A 20,206-nucleotide genomic window follows, 5' to 3' on the forward strand; every position below is an offset into this window, starting at 1 on the left:
CCTGAAAGAGCGACGCCGACCCGGAAGTGGCCGCTGGGCGAGGCCTGAGAGCGTTTCCGGCAGCTGAGCAGAGAGGAGCGCCGCGTTAGGCCCCGGCACTGGCCGAGCTCTCCGGAGCGATGTGAAGAGGAGCGAGACGGCTTATTCCCGGCAGGTGAGACCGCAACCGAACGTCACCGGAGGGCTCGAGGGGCTCCACGACGTTTCCTCCGGGGGGCTCCCCCTCCCCTTGTTATATGTGTAGCTGCCGGCGCCGCGTATTGAAATTCTGCTACTGGGCGCCCTCCACTGGAAACCCTGCGCCACTGCAGGCGCTTCATACAGTATAGCACGGGGCTCCCATCTCCACAGCCGCAGCCTTCTGCCCTCTTCTATCCTGTGCGGCTGTGTCCTCCTAATCCGGGCCAGAGAAGCCCCAACAGTAACCACGTCCTGCTGGAGCCATCCCTACCAATCCCTACAGCTCGTGTCCCTGCAGTCTATGGGGCACACTACAGCTTACATGGTGGTCGGTGTCCTCATTGTACAGGTCCTAGATTACATGGTGGCCGGTGTCCTCATTGTACAGGTCCTAGATTACATGGTGGCCGGTGTCCTCACTGCTGAGGTCCTAGATTACATGGTGGTCGGTGTCCTCATTGTACACGTCCTAGATTACATGGTGGTCGGTGTCCTCATTGTACAGGTCCTAGATTACATGGTGGCCGGTGTCCTCATTGTACAGGTCCTAGATTACATGGTGGCCGGTGTCCTCATTGTACAGGTCCTAGATTACATGGTGGCCGGTGTCCTCACTCTAAAGGTCCTAGATTACATGGTGGTCGGTGTCCTCATTGTACAGGTCCTAGATTACATGGTGGCCGGTGTCCTCATTGTATAGGTCCTAGATTACATGGTGGCCGGTGTCCTTATTGTACAGGTCCTAGATTACATGGTGGCCGGTGTCCTCATTGTACAGGTCCTAGATTACATGGTGGCCGGTGTCCTCACTGTATAGGTCCTAGATTACATGGTGGCCGGTGTCCTTATTGTAGAGGTCCTAGATTACATGGTGGTCGGTGTCCTCATTGTAAAGGTCCTAGATTACATGGTGGCCGGTGTCCTCATTGTACAGGTCCTAGATTACATGGTGGTCGGTGTCCTCATTGTACAGGTCCTAGATTACATGGTGGCCGGTGTCCTCATTGTATAGGTCCTAGATTACATGGTGGCCGGTGTCCTCATTGTACAGGTCCTAGATTACATGGTGGCCGGTGGCCTTACTGCAGAGGTCCTAGATTACATGGTGGCCGGTGTCCTCATTGTATAGGTCCTAGATTACATGGTGGTCGGTGTCCTTACTGCTGAGGTCCTAGATTACATGGTGGCCGGTGTCCTCATTGTACAGGTCCTAGATTACATGGTGGCCGGTGTCCTTATTGTATAGGTCCTAGATTACATGGTGGCCGGTGTCCTCATTGTATAGGTCCTAGATTACATGGTGGTCGGTGTCCTTACTGCTGAGGTCCTAGATTACATGATGGCTGGCGTACTCATCAGGGTGGTCATGGCAGATGTGGCTGATGTCCTTATCAGGGTGGTCTCAGTAGATGTGGTGTTCGGTGTCCTCATCAGGATTGTGTGGGGCAGATGTGGTGGCTGGTATCATTACTGTGGTCCTGGCAGATGTGGTGTTCGGTGTCATCATCAGGATGGTGGCTGGTGTCCTCATCAGGGTTGTCCCGGCAGATGAAGTGCTTGGTGTCCTCATCAGGGTGGTCCTGGCAGATGTGGTGGCCGTTGTCCTCATTAGGGTAGTCCTGGCAGATGTGGTGGCCGTTGTCCTCTTTAGGGTGGCCCTGGCAGATGTGGTGGCCGGTGTCCTCATTGGCATAGTCCCAATAGATGTGGTGGCTAGTCTCATCGGGGTGGTCAGAATGGTACCGGTAGATATGGTGCCTAATTTCGTCATGAAACTGATTCCAGGAGACACGGTGGTCAGTGGCCTCTTTGCTCTTGTCCCATAGGGGCCGGTGTCTTCGCGGTTACAGCAGACAGTGTATTCATCATGCTGACCACAGCGACTGTGTTTTTACTGGTCCCAGGAGACATAGTAGCCGATGTTCTCTTTACTCTGGTCCCGCTCGGTCTAGTGTCGTACTCCCAGCGGTCACAGCAGACGTGTCTTCATGGCACTGGTCACCGCAGATGTGGCAGCCGGTGTCCTTGTTAGGGGCCTATTCCACTGAGATAATCGGCCGAATCAACCCGATTCAACCTATTATCGCTCCGTGGAATAGAGAGAACGATCAGCCGATGATTTCAGACCTAAAATCATCGTTCGCCACCAGCGCATCGCTACAGTAGAATAGCGGTGCGTGGCGGCGACCGACTATTTCAGCTGAACCATACATTACCTGTCCGGCTGCAGGTCTTCTCCTTCTTCCTCCCGGGGTCCTGCGCACAGCAGCAGCTTCGGAGCGGGGCTGTCTGAACTAACAGACCGTTAAGCCAATCACTGGCTGGAACCACTGCGGCCAGTGATTGGCTGAGCGGTCTGTCAGTTCAGACAGCCCCGCTCCGAAGCTGCTGCTGCGGCGCTGGACCGGGAGGAAGAAGGAGAAGACCTGCAGCCCGGACAGGTAATGTATGAAACAAGGGCTGCAAGGACATCGGTAACTATGTCCCTGCAGCCCTTACTAACGATCATCGGGGGCCGTGGAATAGGCCCAGTAAACGAGCGCCGATCTAGCAGATCGGCGCTCATTTACACCGTTCATCAGGCCCTGGCCGGCCCGTGAAATAGGACCCTTAAACTGGTGTCCACATCACACCGGTGGCTAACCATAATGCTGCAAATAGCCTCCCAAACTAATCATGTGATCCCGTCCGCTTCCCCTTTAGATTTTGGTCCATTTCATTTTTCCGATTAATTAGAAATGTTTTTGTTTCCTATAAATTATTGACTGGATTTTTTTAACAGTCGCTTGAAGTTTATGGGGCGATCAATTGTCAAATTGTAATCTCTGATTTTCTATAGGTCACAGCCACTATCTGTACTGCTCCTGCCATGACACTACAACTCCCAGCAGGTCTGGACAGTGTGCGACTTTTAGGGTGTACAGGGAGGTTTATAGTTGGTTGGACAACATTGATAGGTCAGTGGTGCTGAACTTGTGGTTCTTCAGCTGATGCATAACTACAACTCCCAGCATCTCTAGGGCAGTGCACCCCAAACCTGTGATTCTCTTGCTTAGTGATCTCCAACTTGTGGCTCTCCAGTTCTTGCAAAACTACATCTCGCAGCATGCATGGCTGTAGTTTCACAAAAGCTGGATGTCCACAGGTTGGAGATCTCTGCTCTAAATATTGCAAAACTACACTTCCCAAAACATCTAGGGACTTGCCCTGTGGATCTAGGGTCTTGCCCCCTCGCCCGGTGGCTATATGGTGGTGCCCCTCACCCTGTGGGTCTCCAGATGTTGTGAAACTTTATCTTCCTTAAGCATTGAGCTGTCCCTGCTGGTAGTTGTAGTTTCACAACACGTGAGACTGGCTCTTCTCTAATATTCATCCTATTTTAGACTTTTTTTCAAAGATCTTCTCACAAAGAAGTTACTATTCCTACACAAATTTCCATGCAAAGCGCTCGGAGACTTCTGTCCTGTACACAGGATCTATGCATGCGCTCTCAGTTTTGCAATTTCATTTCCATACCACTGTCGTGCAACCATCAGACGTGTTTTAAACCATGACTGTGAATCCTCCTCACTGGCACGGAAGGCACTTGGACGTTATCCATGTTGGGCCATAGTCTCAGTCCCGCCACAAAGAAGCTGATGGTGGTCCCTGCCGCTTCCGCAGAAAAAGGGGTTACATTTCAGCAGTTGACCCCATGCATATCGCACGATTGGTGAATCCTATTACATATGTATTGGCAAAGTCCAGATTATACATCAAAGACTTGATCCGCTATGGAACCTGGAACTCAAAGCTAGTGCAAAATGGAACCTAAAGGAGCATATTGTGCCTGTTCTGCCGACCCATATATCAGGGGGGCACAACAGCTGTCGCAAAACTACAAATTCCATCATGCCTGGATACCCTTTGGCTATGCAGTAATGATGGAAAATGTAGTTTTGGAGAAGCTTGAGGGCTGCGGATTGTGATATATACCCCCTGCCATATATCAACGTCACATTCCTTATTGACTCTTATACCGTCTCTCTGTAACCAAAATACTGGGGGCTTTAGGTGCTTTTTTTTTTGCTGAAAGCAGGATCAGATGTCCTCAGAGGGAAGCGTAAAGCTTTTCTCTGTCAGGTGTGGCACTGGGGGTTCTTTAGGCAACACTGATCTTGCATAATACTTCTGCAAGAAAATCCCTTTGGCTTGGTAACACTTGGTGCTACACAAGGTGTGTGTGGGGGGGTTACAGTCGTCTCTCTAGGGGCGGAATGTCTCATACGGTCAGGGTTTTTTCTACAGTTTTAGTTAGGTTTTGTTCGCCAAAAAGCAGTATTGCGGATGCAGTAATCCTACGATTTACGTAACCAAACATGGCCGTCTAGCTCCAGATCTAATGTTGACGTGTTAGTAAGATGGATTTACACAGCCTACAAGTATATTTTAGAAAAGTGTTTTCCAACTGTTGCAAAACCACAACTTCACGGCATCATGGGAGTTGTGGTTTTGTAACAGCTGGAGAGCCACAGGTTGGAAAACACTTTAGTGAAGCTGTGCCTCCTGCCTGGACCAGACAACGACTGCAGATGGAGGGGCATGTGGTGACATACGTTCAGCAGACGCCTCTCTTCAATCACACTGCACCTACATTAGTGTAATGAACCTGCCCTTATAAAAGCTCTGTATAATGCTTGGGCAGGATACTAGAGCCGGTGTGCGTTAATGGGTTAAGATGATGGACAAGTCTTGTGACATGTCCCACCATCTGTGGTCGTTGTCTGGTCTGGTCAGAAGGTGAGGCAGTATTTAAAAAAAAAAGTATAATGTATGTTAAGCTGTGTTGGTACAAGCCTAGAAATGAAGTTCTGGCACGCTCAACTTCCATGGTCCAAGCCGACACTGCCACATTGTGCAGTCACTGGCCGCCATATACATCATGGATTCACCATTAGTGGATTCTCAGTACATGCCTGGTGGCATGGTCCACTACCTTTAAGCTGTTGGGTAGTGTTGCAGTGGAATCATGGGCATTGAGCAAAGAAATGGCATTTTAGGTTCTAGAAGAATCCCCTCTACAGTGTCTATACGAGGGTCAATTTTTCTGCCCAGTTGTGAGAATTGGATTGCAGAAGTGCCTAATAGCGATCACTACAGAGAAGCTAAAATAATCCAACCTATTGTGTATTGGGGGATGTTTGGAGGGCGCAACCAGCTCTTTCCTAATGGCTAGCGTTGGTGGAAAGAAGAATCAGCCATGTTGGATTTTAGCATGCCCGATCCTCTTCCGACATCTGAGAAATGCTGTCGCTAGGAGTCTGGTATTCTTAGATTCTTTCTGTAAAAAAATTGTGGTTGTGAGGTAGCATTGCACAATAGGACGCCTTCCAGTTGCTTTTGATATTTTACAGGAAAGTTTTATTACAGGGTCGGGGAACCTGCAGCCCTCCAGTTGCTGTAAGACTACAATTCCCATCCTGCCCAGACATCTAGAGCATTGGCTGTCCAGGTATGATGGGAATTTTTTTTTTTTTTTAATATACATAAGGTAGCCGGTTACCCCTCTTATACAGTTGTGCTGATTTACTATTATGTAAGTATTGAGATAATATAAGATGGCATGGATCGCCTTTCCGAAGCCAAATTCACACAGCAGCTGCACGATCAGGATTTGGGGACCGCATTACGGCTGCAGAAGGGCTCGTAGTGTCGCCTAAATCTGAAAATACCACAGAAGCTTAGGACGGCTGTTTTGGCTGTAAACATTACCCCCCTTGAGCTATCATGCATTCCTTGGTTGTGGGCTTCTCAGGTTACAGCCCCTCCACCCCTATGGCTGCTCCTTGCAAGGCGACATATTACCAGCTTGGCCACCTTTGAATTGCCAAATAGCTGAAGATGAAAGCCTTCCCTCCCCCTCGTCTGTGTTTGGTGGCCTCCATATCTGGTGAAGGTTTTGCTCCTTGTTCTCCGGAGCCATAGTGATCGCTCAGTTATACGGTGCACGTCTCCAGACCTATAAGGCTTTCATCTTGCACCACCGCTCTCATTGGATCCATGTGCTCTTTGAAGTTCGTCTTCTACATCAAAGTTGTTTTAGCCTCTTCTTATAGCTGTTTACCAGGCACGTGTTGTTTCAGCCACATGTGTTGTGTGTTTATGCTGGGTAATAATTTTAAGGTGCGGGGTGATGGTCGTAAGAATTGATAACATGTTCTGCAGTCATCCTCGTATAGTCGGCCGTCCACAGGCACATGTGGTCGCACATCACTCGCTACTTCCAGCCCTGCCCCCATACTTGGAATTTCGGCTCTCTGGTATGAGGCAGTAATGCTCCCCCGCAGTGCAGGTAACACCTCCCCCCCCCCCACATGGTAACACCACTTGTCTCCAGGAGTGCCAAAGGCTACACATGGTAATCATATCCATTGGGAGTTGGCATTTTGGTGACTGCTGATGGTGCTTGGGCTGAAGTAAGTGTATATTTTTCTATTATTCAATGCTTAGAAAACCATGGTCGCTTTTGTCCTCCTTTTGGGTGTGGATTTTTCAGCCCAGTGAATGAAGCGAATTATAATACCGCACACAACCTGAGTACAGTGATGGTTATGTTTCCGCTCAGAATTAGCATTTTGCTTTTCTGAATCCTGGCAAATGTCTCCAGTTCATACCTGTGTCTAAGGCCTTATTCCCACGTTCTGTGCAATGGAACTGCTTGTTGGAACTCCCGGCATCGTGTATCATTATGATGTCGGGAGATCCAAAATGGTTTAAATCTTTGTGATGCTGTACTGGCACAGCTGCGTGGCTTATGTTAGTGCGTGGCACTGCCATCTACATCAGGGATGGGGAACCTTTGGTGCTCCAGCTGTAGAAAAATTAAAATTCCCATCGTGCCTGGGGGCCCATCCATATCTTTGGTTGTCCAGGCATGATGGGGATTGTAATTTTGCTACAGCTGGAGGGCCCAAGGTTCCCTGTCCTGAGCCAAAAAAAAAACCCTTCTTCTGTTTTGTAATATAAAAATCTCTTCTGACAGTAGATATCAGAGTAGAAAAGGATGGGGAGCTTGGATTTCAACATGCCTGGAGACCACGATGGATCCCATTATAAGTCAGTGGCTTCTGTCGTGGGATGTATTCTGCACTGTGCTGAAAGCCGCTGCACATGGTCTGCACTTTAGGCGTGAATAAGCCAGGGAGACACTAACCCCTCTGAAGTTCCTAAGGTGTTTTTTTTTTTTTTTTTACTTTTGCTGAGCCCCTTGGTCGTAGCTTCTCCAGGAGTTAGTTACCTTTGTCCCAGTCCCTGTAGAGCAGCCGCATCCAGAGGTTAGCTCTGCAGCTGGTAATACATGATTCTCTACACGTCTTAGGAATGTCACCACGGTGCAAGAGGTAAACACTCCAAAAATCACTCCCGTGCTATACGGTTAAACAACCCCCCCCCCCCCCATCACAGCCATACTGTGTCATTCCTTCCTACATGGCATCGAGGAATGAGGCTCAGCTGGAATAGCAGCTTTTTTTTCTGAGATAAGGACAAAGGGTCCCAGAAGTCCATAGGTTTTATAGACTTGTATGAACACTGTCAACAACCGTACACAGTTTAGGGCTAAATTAAAGGGGTTATCCAAGAATAAACAAACTGCTACGCTGAGAAGGGGCATAGAGAGTCAGTGGAGCGGTGGTTGTTCAGGGGACATTGGATCTCCATTCTTATGATAAGAGGAGGTCCTAGCGGGCAGACCCCCATTGATCAGCTGGTTATTCCCTATCCTGTGGTAAGGGGATACCCTTGAACCCTAGGATAACCCCTTTAAGTAAACTAGGAGCCTTTGGCATGGTCTGTAATTGAAGAAGCTATAATTCATAGTCTACTTGGGTCGTGTTTTGACTCCATGTTTCTGGTTCCGTCTGCTCCATGTTTAGTGTTAGGTGTAAGGTAAGGACACGTTGTTGTTTTTTTCCCCCCTTCATCTATTTGGAAGACCTTACATCACTTTTATTGGTAAGCTAAGACTGACGGGATTCCAGACTCTTAGCAGGTCGTAACTAGCAGAGTGTTAAGTCAGCAATCCTGCCGAGCGCCTAAGCCTGACACTCACACTGAGGCCATAGACCCGCCCAGAGATCATTATCCAGGGGGCCTGTCATCATGATTTCTTCTTTGCTGGGATTTCTTTGTTTTCCCCTCGGAAAATTTTGGAAATTGTAGCGACATATGGCATCATAGAGGGGCGTCTTAAGCTCAGACCTCCCTCCACTCTGAAAGTCACTCTATAAGAGCCATAGGAATGACTGCCATTTAAAGGGGTTATGCAGCGCTACATGGCCACTTTTCCACCACTCTTGTCTCCAGATTGGGTGGGGTTTGTAATGCTGCGTTTACACGTAACGATTATTGGCCCGATCGTATGATTAGCGATGTCGGATTTACGTTTTTTTTTTATAACGATCAGCGTTTAGATGGTACGATATATCGTACGAAAATTCGCACTGCGATCGTTTTAGCCTATCTCACACATTGGTTAAATCGGCGAACGACTGTTCACACGGAACGATTTGCGAATTTTTTGCGTACGATGAACGCCGATTTGATGACCTGATGAAAAATCGAAATGTACGATTTATCGTGCGTCGTTCGATCGTTCGCTGCGTTTACACGTACGATTATCGTTCGAATTCGACCGTTATTGAGCAAATTCGCACGATAATCGTTACGTGTAAACGCAGCATAACTCAGTTCCATTGAAGTAAATGGAGCTTAATTGCAAACCACACCTGAACTGGAGACAAGCGTGGGGCAAAAGTGGCCATGTTTTTGTAGCGCTGGATAACTCCTTTAACACTACATTCATATGGTTTTAACACTACATTTATATGGTTTTAACTTTAGGGGGGCTCTGGGCACTACTTTTCCCGTAGACCTGTCTACATAGGGGAGATCTCTGCCATCATGGTTGAACTTATGTAATCCTGACCCACCTATTTCATTGGGACCACCCAACTATATGATGTGTATGGGGGTGTGCTGACACTCCGCCACCAGCAGGTGTCAGGGAATAAAGAATTGGGCAGCAATATATGTGTCGGTGCCTTAGTCTCTTCTCTCCACTGGGAATGCGTAGGGAGGAATGGTCGGCTTTCGCCTAGAAACTTGTGTCTTTAGTCTCTATGACGCTCTGTGTATTGAACCCTGTAACTTGTATATATTAATACTCATTCACATCATGTGAGTTTACACAGTTATGTATATCGGCATGAGAAACATACGTGGATTTTATTATTCTTATTTCTACTGCTTCATCCTGCACTCGCAACAGTGTTCCCCCCTGACCTACTTACAGAATCCCTGTACACATTGCTCTATAACGCACTACTAAATGTATGGATGTAAGAAGATTGACACGGGGGCATCTTTGTTCTGGACAGCCCAGCTGATATAGTGCTTAGTATGTCAGAGGGGCCAGGCCTCTGTCCTGACCCATCTGTAGGTGTACTAGGGAATTGCTGTTAAGGAATTGGAGGGCTTGGATTTGCCGTTTTAGTGTATAGTATACAGAATAAAGTGTTTTAGCTTCATTGCTGCGGTGACAAACCCCTTTAGACGTGAAACCCCCTATAATTTAGCTGCAGGAAGTTGCAGTTGCCTACACACTTCCCTTAAAGGAGACCTGTGGTATTGCATGCCCTCATTTGCAGATAGATGTATTTGAGTAGAAAGACTGCACTTTGTGCGTCGGTGGTGCTCATGGTAGGAAAATCCAGGCAACTGTAGTAAACCATCTCGGCATTCACCAAAATCAATTGATGCCTATTTAATCAGTGTAGTAAATCACAGGTTACAAGGGCACATTGGCCTTCAACAACTGTACTCGGACTATGGATGACCGCCAGTGGGCCGAAACACATCCTGCAATTTACTACACTGAATAAATAGGCATCAAACTATTTTAGTGAGTGCCGGGATTCTTTTACATCGTTTGTAGATGGGCCTAGTCTGGAATAGTCACTATTATTGGCTTTGGCTCATACAGCAGGTCCCGATGTGGGGGTCACCTTCTATGATCTCCTTATTCCCCACATGGAGGACAATTGTCTACAGATCCCAGTGGGTTCACTTAACAATTGCAGAGATGGATGCATTGCAATTGCATTATAAGTTTTAAGAGATGAAATAATATACTGAACGGCGGGCGCGCCATGCGGCTTAACTGGCTTAAATATGGCGATCTTCGCTCAGCTACAGCAGCATTGTGAGCCTGTTTTTTTTTTTTACACTTGCAGAAATCTGCTCCTTCCAGGCTTGGGAAATAATACGCAGCAGATGAAAATGACTTTTGAGATCTATGCAAATACATTAATGCGGCGAGAACGTCTGAATTTAGATGTATTCTCTATGAATATCAATATCTGTTTAGAGAAGCACAGGAAGGAGGGGGGACAAAAAGCCGCCGTCTCCCACCCTGTTAACCTACTTTACTGCAGAAACCCGAATATTCTTGCACACGTCAGTGGATTTGCAGGCGATCGTCTTAGTTAGAAAATCCCAGGGGCAATTAGTTTTTTATTGTTTAGGGGGGAATAAAGAAATGTGGAAGAAAATCCATTGTGCGCTGGTTTGATGGCGGTGATGCTGAGCTGCTGATTGTCATTGTTCCCTCCGCACGGAGGAATATTAGTCATTAGTCTCCGCACAATAACATTTCTCTTCGTTGCCGGACGACATAAATAAGATTCCTCTGCTGCTGGTTAATAATGGCGCTATGTGGCGTTATCCTTCGCATCTCGTAATTGTGCCGTCGCTAATCTGCCTGATCGTTTCCTGGATGATGAGTGGCTTCAATTCCATCTGCCGAGTATTACTGTATCTAGACTGCGAGAAGAGTCCACAGGTCAATGGCCATATAATGCACTTAGTACCTGTCGGTGCTTGCAGAAGACGGGGGTGTGATGGAGCCGGGATGGAAGGGGAAAGGTGACAGGAATTAGTCCATTAAGGGGTTTTGGCTCTTATCCACAGGCTAGATGATAAATGTCTGATCACTTGGGACCCTACAACATACCCTCCCCTCTGATGACCCCATAATAAGACCTATCCTAGGATATAGATGTCAGTCATGGGAAACCACATTTTCTGAAGTCAATGGGCATCATAAACTGCCTCGCCGACTCAACTTGCTCATGCATGACATTGCTCGCTCCATTTGATGGGGGTCTTTGTGTCTCCGCAGACTGAGAGTCAAGGTTCTTGTACACAGTCTTAATATGGCATTATATGGTAACCATAGAAGCTTATAGGGTCATACTCTACCTTCAGGGCATAATATGGCACGCTTCATCTGATGCCATATGTCTGTAATAAGATGCCATACGTAGCAACATATGCTGGCACATGGAGTGCTGTGGGTATAAAATAAACTGAAGCGGAGTGTTGAAGCTTTCACTATAGGAACCAAGGTAGATGAAGATGTTTTTGACTACTTTTTGCCAAAAAGAGACCACAGGAATAGAATATATGCTGCTGTGGACAAAAAATTGATTGTCCACTTTATTTGTAATAGTGAAATCCCCCTCTCCCCCACCATGTCTTTATCCCTCATTGTGACCACACCATGTTAGTCTGCCGAACCCATGTCAGTACTAGACAACCATCTAATGGTCATGTGAGCGTCCCAAGTTTATCCTGATAGTGGCAAGAAAAAAGCTTTGTAATGTTGGATTTTAACGCATCCTGTCCTTCTGTTCTCTGGAGAGATAAGCCTCTGCTAGATTGTCCCTGGCAGCAACTTACTCTTTTGCCTATTCAGAACACGTGCTTGCTCAGCCAAGCGTTCACATGTATGGTGAAGTGGTTGGGAGGATTCGCTGTTTGGCAATGCTAACCATACACTTACAGCCAGCACTCCTGAGCCTCCTATATATCCGAACCTGCATATGTTCTGTGTGGAGAGAGGGCACCTCTCAGGGATGTTAGGAGGTCCACATACACATTGGTCAGTCAGCCAGTTCTACCGAAACTGGTGGGATAGGACACCACATATCTAAAATGTATTGGTATCTGTAGTAAGGCCCTGGATAAAATCAGTTTTTTGAGACTTTTAAAACTTATTTGTTCAGTGATAGTCATGTATAAAATCTAATCGGGTTATCAGTCCAGTTCTTTACTCTGTTTTTGTTTCTTTTCTTTTAGAAACTTGTTCAGCAGGCAAGATGGACAGCAACAGCTTCATCCAGTTTGATGTGCCGGAGTACAGTAGTACAGTCCTAAGCCAGCTCAATGAGCTTCGGTTGCAGGGGAAGTTGTGCGACATCATTGTCCACATCCAGGGTCAGCCTTTCCGTGCACACAAGGCAGTCCTTGCCGCTAGCTCCCCATATTTCCGCGACCATTCAGCGCTAAGTACCATGAGTGGCCTGACGATATCGGTTATCAAAAACCCTAACGTCTTTGAACAATTACTGTCATTTTGCTACACTGGAAGAATGTCCGTACAGCTAAAGGATGTTGTGAGCTTCCTGACTGCAGCCAGCTTTCTCCAAATGCAATGTGTCATCGACAAGTGCACCCAAATACTAGAGAGCATCCATTCTAAAATCAGCGTCGTGGAAGTAGGCGGAGAAGATGGTCAGAGTAACCATAATGGTGTCAAAGATGATAGTTACTTCGCCAACCCGGTGGAGATATCTCCTCCGTACAGCGGGCATGTGCGGCAGTCTATTGTAAGTAATGAAGGCATTGCCAACAAAAGGAACCGTCCTCAAGAAGAAGGGCAGTCAGACAGGGGCAGCAGCGGCAGCATTTCGGAACATGAAATTCAGATAGAAGGAGAACCTGAACAAGGTGACATGGTGAGAGAGAATCAAATAACAGAAGTTAAAGTCAAAACCGAAAAGTCGGATCGGCCAAGCTGCTCCGATAGTTCCTCACTCGGTGATGACGGCTACCACACTGAATTGGTGGATGGAGAACAAGTGGTGACATTGAATGTAGGTTCCTACGGGTCTGTATTGCAACATGCATATTCCTTCTCACAAGCTGCTTCCCAAACTACCAACATATCCGAGTCCTTCGGGAGCGTAAGCAACTCTAGTCCTTCCAGATCCATGCTAAACTGCTATCGAGGTGGCCGGCGCCCAAAGAGAGCGTCAGATGTAACCAGAGAGGTTCCAAATGTTATCCAAAGTCCAGAGAATGAAACCGTTGTGAGCACGCCAGCTTTCGATACCAGTCCACGGGAGAGGTCAACTCGAGGATACTGGCACCCGTACAACGAGAGACTCATCTGCATCTACTGCGGCAAGACTTTCAACCAGAAGGGGAGTCTTGATCGTCACATGCGTCTTCACATGGGCATCACACCTTTTGTATGCAAGTATTGTGGGAAGAAATACACACGCAAAGACCAACTGGAATACCACATACGGGGTCATACGGATGACAAGCCTTTCCGGTGTGAAGTCTGCGGCAAGTGCTTCCCCTTCCAAGGCACGCTCAATCAGCATTTACGGAAAAACCACCCTGGGGTGGCAGAGGTGAGGAGCCGGATAGAGTCGCCAGAGAGAACAGAGGCTTTCGTAGACCAAAGTGATGTTTCAGTATCGGAAGTTAATATGGACTCGAATATTGAGATTCACGCAGTCACTACCACACCCGAATAACTACACGCCACCGCACACTGTACAAAGCACACAACATTAATGCCTATTTTTACTACTTTACTGCTTATTTGGTAATCTCTCTTTAGTACGGCGGACGCAACTCTTAACCTATTTGTCCTTTTGGAATGCTTCTTGATTATACGGAGACTTTATAAGATACTTGGGTGATACACTAAATGTATGTGTTTTACATTGGGATTTTTTTATTTTATTCTTTTATTTGCTTTTTTAAGGAGACAGGGTACATTTGCACTCCTGAAGAAGCATATATTTAGAGGCGAAAAAGTGAGAAGGTTTTTTTTTTCCCCCTCTTCCTTTCATGAGTTATATTTTATCGTAATGAAAGTGTTTTTTTTAAAAAATCTATATCTGGGTTGTTGTTTTTTTTTTAATAGCTGCATTACAAGGTTGTATTGAGAACCAGGGGCCTTGTCCCATAGGAACAATGCAATTTACTGAAATCTACTGTAACGCTTTGTTTTTCTTTTTCAGTAAATTCCTACACCTCCCAATATACAGATATTTTATGGTGTACATGAAAGTTCACATTTACTCTAGGCTGATATACAAGTGCACATGTTAACAGTACAGTAGGTTTACAGCTAATCGTGATGGTACAGCACAGTCGCTTTTTTTATTCTATTTTTTTTTTATATATATATATCATTGCCCAAGTTATACATATACATTGCTGTTCTATATGTTTCCTCTTTAAGCAAATTATTACTTTTTTACGTTTGTTCTGCAGCCAGTTAGCAAATTTTTTTCCCCACTAATTTTGTACATTGATTTTTATAGTCATTTTGACTGTTTGAAAAGAAATTGGACTCCTAAAGTCTGTAGTAGTGCGTCCACTCAGATGGAGCTTATGGTAACTTTTTATGCTCACTTCGCACCCATACCACCTCTTAGAGCCATTAAACTGCGAAAGAGCCCTAATGGGACACCATTTTGGTGGTATCTCAATCCTATGCTACGTATAAAACCATTGTACGACTTCATACGTTTTGCAGTTAGCGGTTCCTATTTTAGTAGCTGTGATCTTTTGTCAAGTAATTTTATTTTTTTTTGTCACACATTTGCCTGTTGTCATTCAACACACTATAGATGCCAAACATCTAGTTGGATGGAAGTTGCTAAAATTTTTGTTCCGTCACCTGCAATAAGCAGGAGTTTTTGGTGCTTTGTTTTTTTTTGTTTTTGTTTTTAGATTTTTTTTCTTCCTAGTTCCACTTTACTGTGTACTGTGCAAAGATCTAGTTCTCACCAACACACCATAAAAGACTGAGGAGAAGACACTATAAGGGACTATAATACTCTTTATAAGTGAATAATACCTCTTCCATTTTCCTTCCCTTTTTAGTAGAAGGTGATAAATATGAGAAGATTTGCTTTACCATTAGTGAGTTGGTCTCTTGTTTGTCCCTTTTTTATACCAACTAAGTAAATGCAAAAAATAAATAAATCTGAATACAGATAGGTGCTAGATATTAAGGTTAATTTATAAATTTTAAAAAATACAACTGCCAGCCCGACCCCTTTCTTTAAGTCCCTTCCCATTTATACATCATACTAGACTGTGACTCTAGAATTTGTTGTGTCCCCATCTATTCTTATGGATTGAACCACTAGTTGTGGGACAAAAAAAATTGTAGCCATAAAGACGCCTTCTACCGGTTTTCATCACTGTAATAAAGCTAGAATGTCTTTCCCCGTTTTAAATATTCTAGGTTCCGGTTTTTAATTTAAATTCAAAATTTTAAGTTTGAAGTTTTTAGCAAACTGAAAGGCTACAATGCCTCATTGTTCATATTACAAAACTGCTGCCTCCACTACACTGAGAGTCCAGTTCTTTTTATGGTTGTTACAGGTGATGACCTCATTGGTGCATGCAAATTTTAAGACACTAGTTTTTTGTTTTTTTTTAACTTCACTCAACACTTTCCAGAGAACACTCTTTCTATTCTGTAATGTGTAGGCACTCCTCAGAAAATAGGTCTCGGTGGTGCTGTTAGATATATATGTATATTTTTATAAATGTGACAACTGCTGATATCAGAATTTCCTTTAAATCCACATAAACCTCATATAGCCATTCACACGTTACTGTATGAACTGTTTCCTTTTTTTCCCGTTTTTATTTTTTACAATGTATTCAAACGCGTTATACAGGTGCCATAAAATTTTACTTTCACGCCCCTCCCGTTTTCCTCTGATATGCAGGGAAATGGCATGGGGTGGGTAAAACTGGATTAGAACAGCAGTAAGTGGATGCCAACACACCGGCTGGCATATCCAAGCAGCTTTATGTGAAGCCTTTACAGCTGAAGACTGGCTTTTCAGGAAGATTTTTTTTTTTTCTGGGCCTTTTTGTATAGTTGACTATAGTATTATCACAATTTTCAAGCCATATTGCAGTACTGTATGTTTATTTAAAGCTACATTTACCTTCTTATCGACCGCATGTCTTCAGCGAACAAGATTATTATTATTTTTGAATCCCTACCCTCCTATTCTTGCTTTGCTTATAGTATATCTGCCATACTTGTGACTATCTGGGACTGTCTTGGCTGTGAAGATGCTTTTTCAATTTGTTATATCGGCACGGTCATGTGACTTTACCTAGACGGGTCTTAATATGACTTTTGAATTGCTTTTTTTAAGCTGAGATTTGTTAGGTTTAACGCAGCCTGAATTGCTTTTTGGCCGGATTGTGTAGTAAATATTAATATTGAAACGCTTTATGGTTTTTTTTGCAAATCTACAATATTGTGCCTTGCTACTTTAAAAACAAATGGCAGAATATTTGTTTAAATTCTGGGGACATTTATTCATTTTTTTTTGTGTGTACTTTTTCGGCATGGTTGTGGAATGTATTTTAATGAGCAATGCATTCACCAACAAAAACGTCCCCCTTTTAAGTAATGGGCTTAGTAAGAAAAAGGGCCGCCTCTAAATAACAGGCTCACACACTTCTGCCCCTCTGAGTGGTTACTATAAAAAAAAAAAAAAAAAAAAAAAAAAAAAAATTCACCCTTAAAGTAACAGGCTCACTGTCAAAAATGTCCACCTCTAAGTAACAACTCACTGTAATAAACTTCTGCCTGTAAGTAATAGAATCACTAACAAAAATGTCCGCCTTTAAGTAACAGGCTCGCTACAAAAAATATCTGGGTCTAGGTAATGGGTTCACTAACATAAAGGTAATGGACTCCCTCACAAAGGTCCGCCTTGAAGTAACAGGCTTCCCTTTTTTTTTGTATATTTCTACATTTTTACAGTGTTTTAACAGACAAACCTCTTGGTACATGAATCATTTCTGTACAGTATTCTATTTTGGTACAGTACTGTTACACAACTACTCTACAATAACCACAAGCCTAGGTGAATTTTATTATTTAGCAATTTTCAGCGGGACAGGTAATGTTGTAAGCCGCTTATCTACTACTTTTTATTATTGTGTCCATTGAGAGAAATGTGAAAATGGTGATTTTTTTTTTTTTTTTCTCCCCCCGGTCCCTTAGAAATGTTTAACCTGTAATGACAGACTGTGAAATCAGACATTTTATACTCTTTTACTATATATAGTTTGTGATTTTAAAATGGTTTCTAGTTTTCTTAAGCAATTCAATATTCTACATCTTACTACATCTATGTATATAAGTATACTTTAAAGTTTGTTTTTTTTTTTTGTAAATACACTATTCAATTTCAAACCTCTGGCCCCAGCACTCTCTAGGGCTGTCTGGCCTCCGTTGGACTCTACCTGTTTCTGTGCAGCAGTCACAGCAACATCACCTCTGTAACACATATGGTTAAACTTGAGCCTGCTGTTTCATGTAAGCCAAACCTATGAATATGACTGCTAAAGTAACTGGGAGAACGTGTTGCATTTGCATTACACATGCAGTCCTATTTGCAGGCACTGTGTTATAGAGCTGGGAAAACTGAGCAGATTGATAAATAGTTTTGTGGGAAATGTTTCCTTACAACGTGTATTTTATTCATAGCTGTGTTTATGCCTAGGATCCTCGTGGGTGGTCCTAGAGAGTGATTGACAGCTGTGCCCACCCACTAAGCTCCTACAGCCAGAAGGAGCAGGAATTTTAAGCAAATGACAACCATGTTTTACTAGTTTTATAGGAAAACCATATATCAATTCACTCAGCTCTTCCTGCTCTGTAACACGCTGCCTTCAAATTAGATTCCCTTTAATGGTGTTGCTAACTTAGGGGAAAAAAATGTGCAGGCAGAAAATATTAAAAAAAATATATAATCCAAGGGCTGGGGGATAGAGCTATATCACACAAGCTTTACTTAAAACATATTTAAATTTTTTTTTCTTTAATTTTTATAAATATATATTGACTGTGATATAGTTAGTGTCATTATTTTAAAGGGTTTTTTTAGTTTCTCGAGTAAGAAAAACCCAACAGAAAGGGACTCAAATATGCAACCCCTAATCTATTTTCTAAGGGAATCTCACCCTTTTATGGTGCTCTTTTGACTGGTCAGGATTATTTATTAAATTTTATATATAAGAATAAAAAAAAGTATTTGGAGATTTTACTTGTTGTAAATTCTTTATATAATGTCAGTTGATAAAAACCATATATTTCATATTACTCAGCGACTGAGCAGATGTTCAGTATCAAAGTCATTCAGAATATTTGAGGATTTTCGAACTTTTTTTTTTTTTTTTACTGAAGATTTGTCAATGATTTGACAAATATATACCCTTCAATATGTATTTTGTAATACATTTGAATGATGCACCAATTTGGGTGCAATAGGAAATGTCACTAACTTTGATGCTATAGGGTTGTGGTAGGGCTACATTGATACCCCGTGTGTCCCAGGACACATGACCATCATGATTGGGCCCAATGATGTCCCTGCTGGTCTGCTGGATTACCTCCCCAGGCTCCAGTAATGTGTTCCTGTCAGGAAGCTGAATGCAATGTTTACATGGTGTTCAGCTTCCCTCCTTGGCAGGAACACTTGGCCGTTGGGGTGGACTGGCACTCTAGGTCCTTCTTGACTGATGATAGGACTTTAGGACTTTTTTTTCACTGTATTTGTACATGTTTTTACAATATTAAAGGGGTTGTCCGGCGATAAAAAATGATTCACAGAATAAAACACATTACAAAGTTATACAACTTTGTAATGTATGTTATGTCTGTGAATGGCCCCCTTCCCCGTGTTTCCCCCCACCCACGCTAGACCCGGAAGTGTGGTGCATTATACTCACCGCATCTCGTGTCGTCCACGGTCTCCGATCGTCAGCAGTGACGTCTTCTTCGGGAGGCCGGCGGATCTTCCCGAGTGCCGGCCACCCTCTGCAGCGTCATCCGAAGCTCAGCCGCGATTGGCTGAGCATAACTGTGCTCAGCCAATCGCGGCTGAGCTTCGGATGACGCTGCAGAGGGCGGCTGGCACTCGGGAAGATCCGCTGGGCTCCCGAAGAAGACGTCACTGCTGAGGATTGGAGACCGTGGTCGGCACGTGACAGGTAATGTATAGCGCACCACACTTCCGGGTACACGGGTGGGGGTGGTGGGACACGGGGAAGGGGGCCATTCACAGACATAACATACATTACAAAGTTGTATAACTTTGTAATGTGTGTTGTTCTGTGAATAATTTTTTATCGCCGGACAACCCCTTTAAGTGTTTAAAAAATTGATGCATTTTTTAATGGAATGTGATTGGATAAGTAAAGTGGGGACAGAAATGTTGCATGGACTACATAGGATAAAGTTTACTTAAATGTATAATTTATTACCAGTGCTCTGGAGAGGGATACATGAAGGTTTTTGTTAAGCCGGTAGAATATTACTAGAGATGAGTGAACCGGGTCCGAGTCCATCCGAACCCGAACGTTTGGCATTTGATTAGCGGTGGCTGCAGAACTTGGATAAAGCTCTAAGGTTGTCTGTAAAACATGGATAAAGCCAATGACTATATCCATGATTTCCACATAGCCTTAGGGCTTTATCCAACTTCAGCAGCCACCGCTAATTTAAATGCTGAACGATCGAGTTCGGATGGACTCGAGCATGCTCCAGGTTCACTCATCTCTAAACATTACTTATATAGTGTAAGAACACCCCCCACCCATAAGGCTCGTAAACCCTTAAATACTCTGAATGACTTCCGTATTATTAACGCCTCCTCCCCGGCCATTGTGCTGGCCGCAGTTGGTGTTACTTTGCAATATAAACCAGTAACCTCACAACTCCACACTTCTGTATGAAGTAACTCAAGCTAGCTATCGATAAGAAATATGCTGTAACAACTAATAACTTGCCATTAAGGATTATTTTATAGCATGAATTTTAAAAAATATTTATTCAAATGATATTTTACTCTTGTAT

At 44.2% G+C, this 20,206-nt stretch overlaps 1 protein-coding gene across 1 annotated transcript; it reads left to right on the forward strand.

Annotated features, from left to right (window-relative positions):
* The first annotated feature begins 31 nt into the window (after nucleotides 1-31).
* On the forward strand, nucleotides 32-17,523 carry ZBTB34 (zinc finger and BTB domain containing 34). Its single transcript, XM_069986550.1, has 2 exons — nucleotides 32-154; nucleotides 12,358-17,523. Exon 2 carries the CDS (start codon nucleotides 12,378-12,380, stop codon nucleotides 13,824-13,826), a length of 1,449 nt encoding a protein of 482 aa, XP_069842651.1. The 5' UTR covers nucleotides 32-154; nucleotides 12,358-12,377; the 3' UTR covers nucleotides 13,827-17,523.
* Nucleotides 17,524-20,206: the final 2,683 nt, after the last annotated feature.

Source organism: Dendropsophus ebraccatus, chromosome 10 (assembly GCF_027789765.1).
Source record: "Dendropsophus ebraccatus isolate aDenEbr1 chromosome 10, aDenEbr1.pat, whole genome shotgun sequence".
In the NCBI taxonomy this organism is placed as follows: domain Eukaryota; kingdom Metazoa; phylum Chordata; class Amphibia; order Anura; family Hylidae; genus Dendropsophus; species Dendropsophus ebraccatus.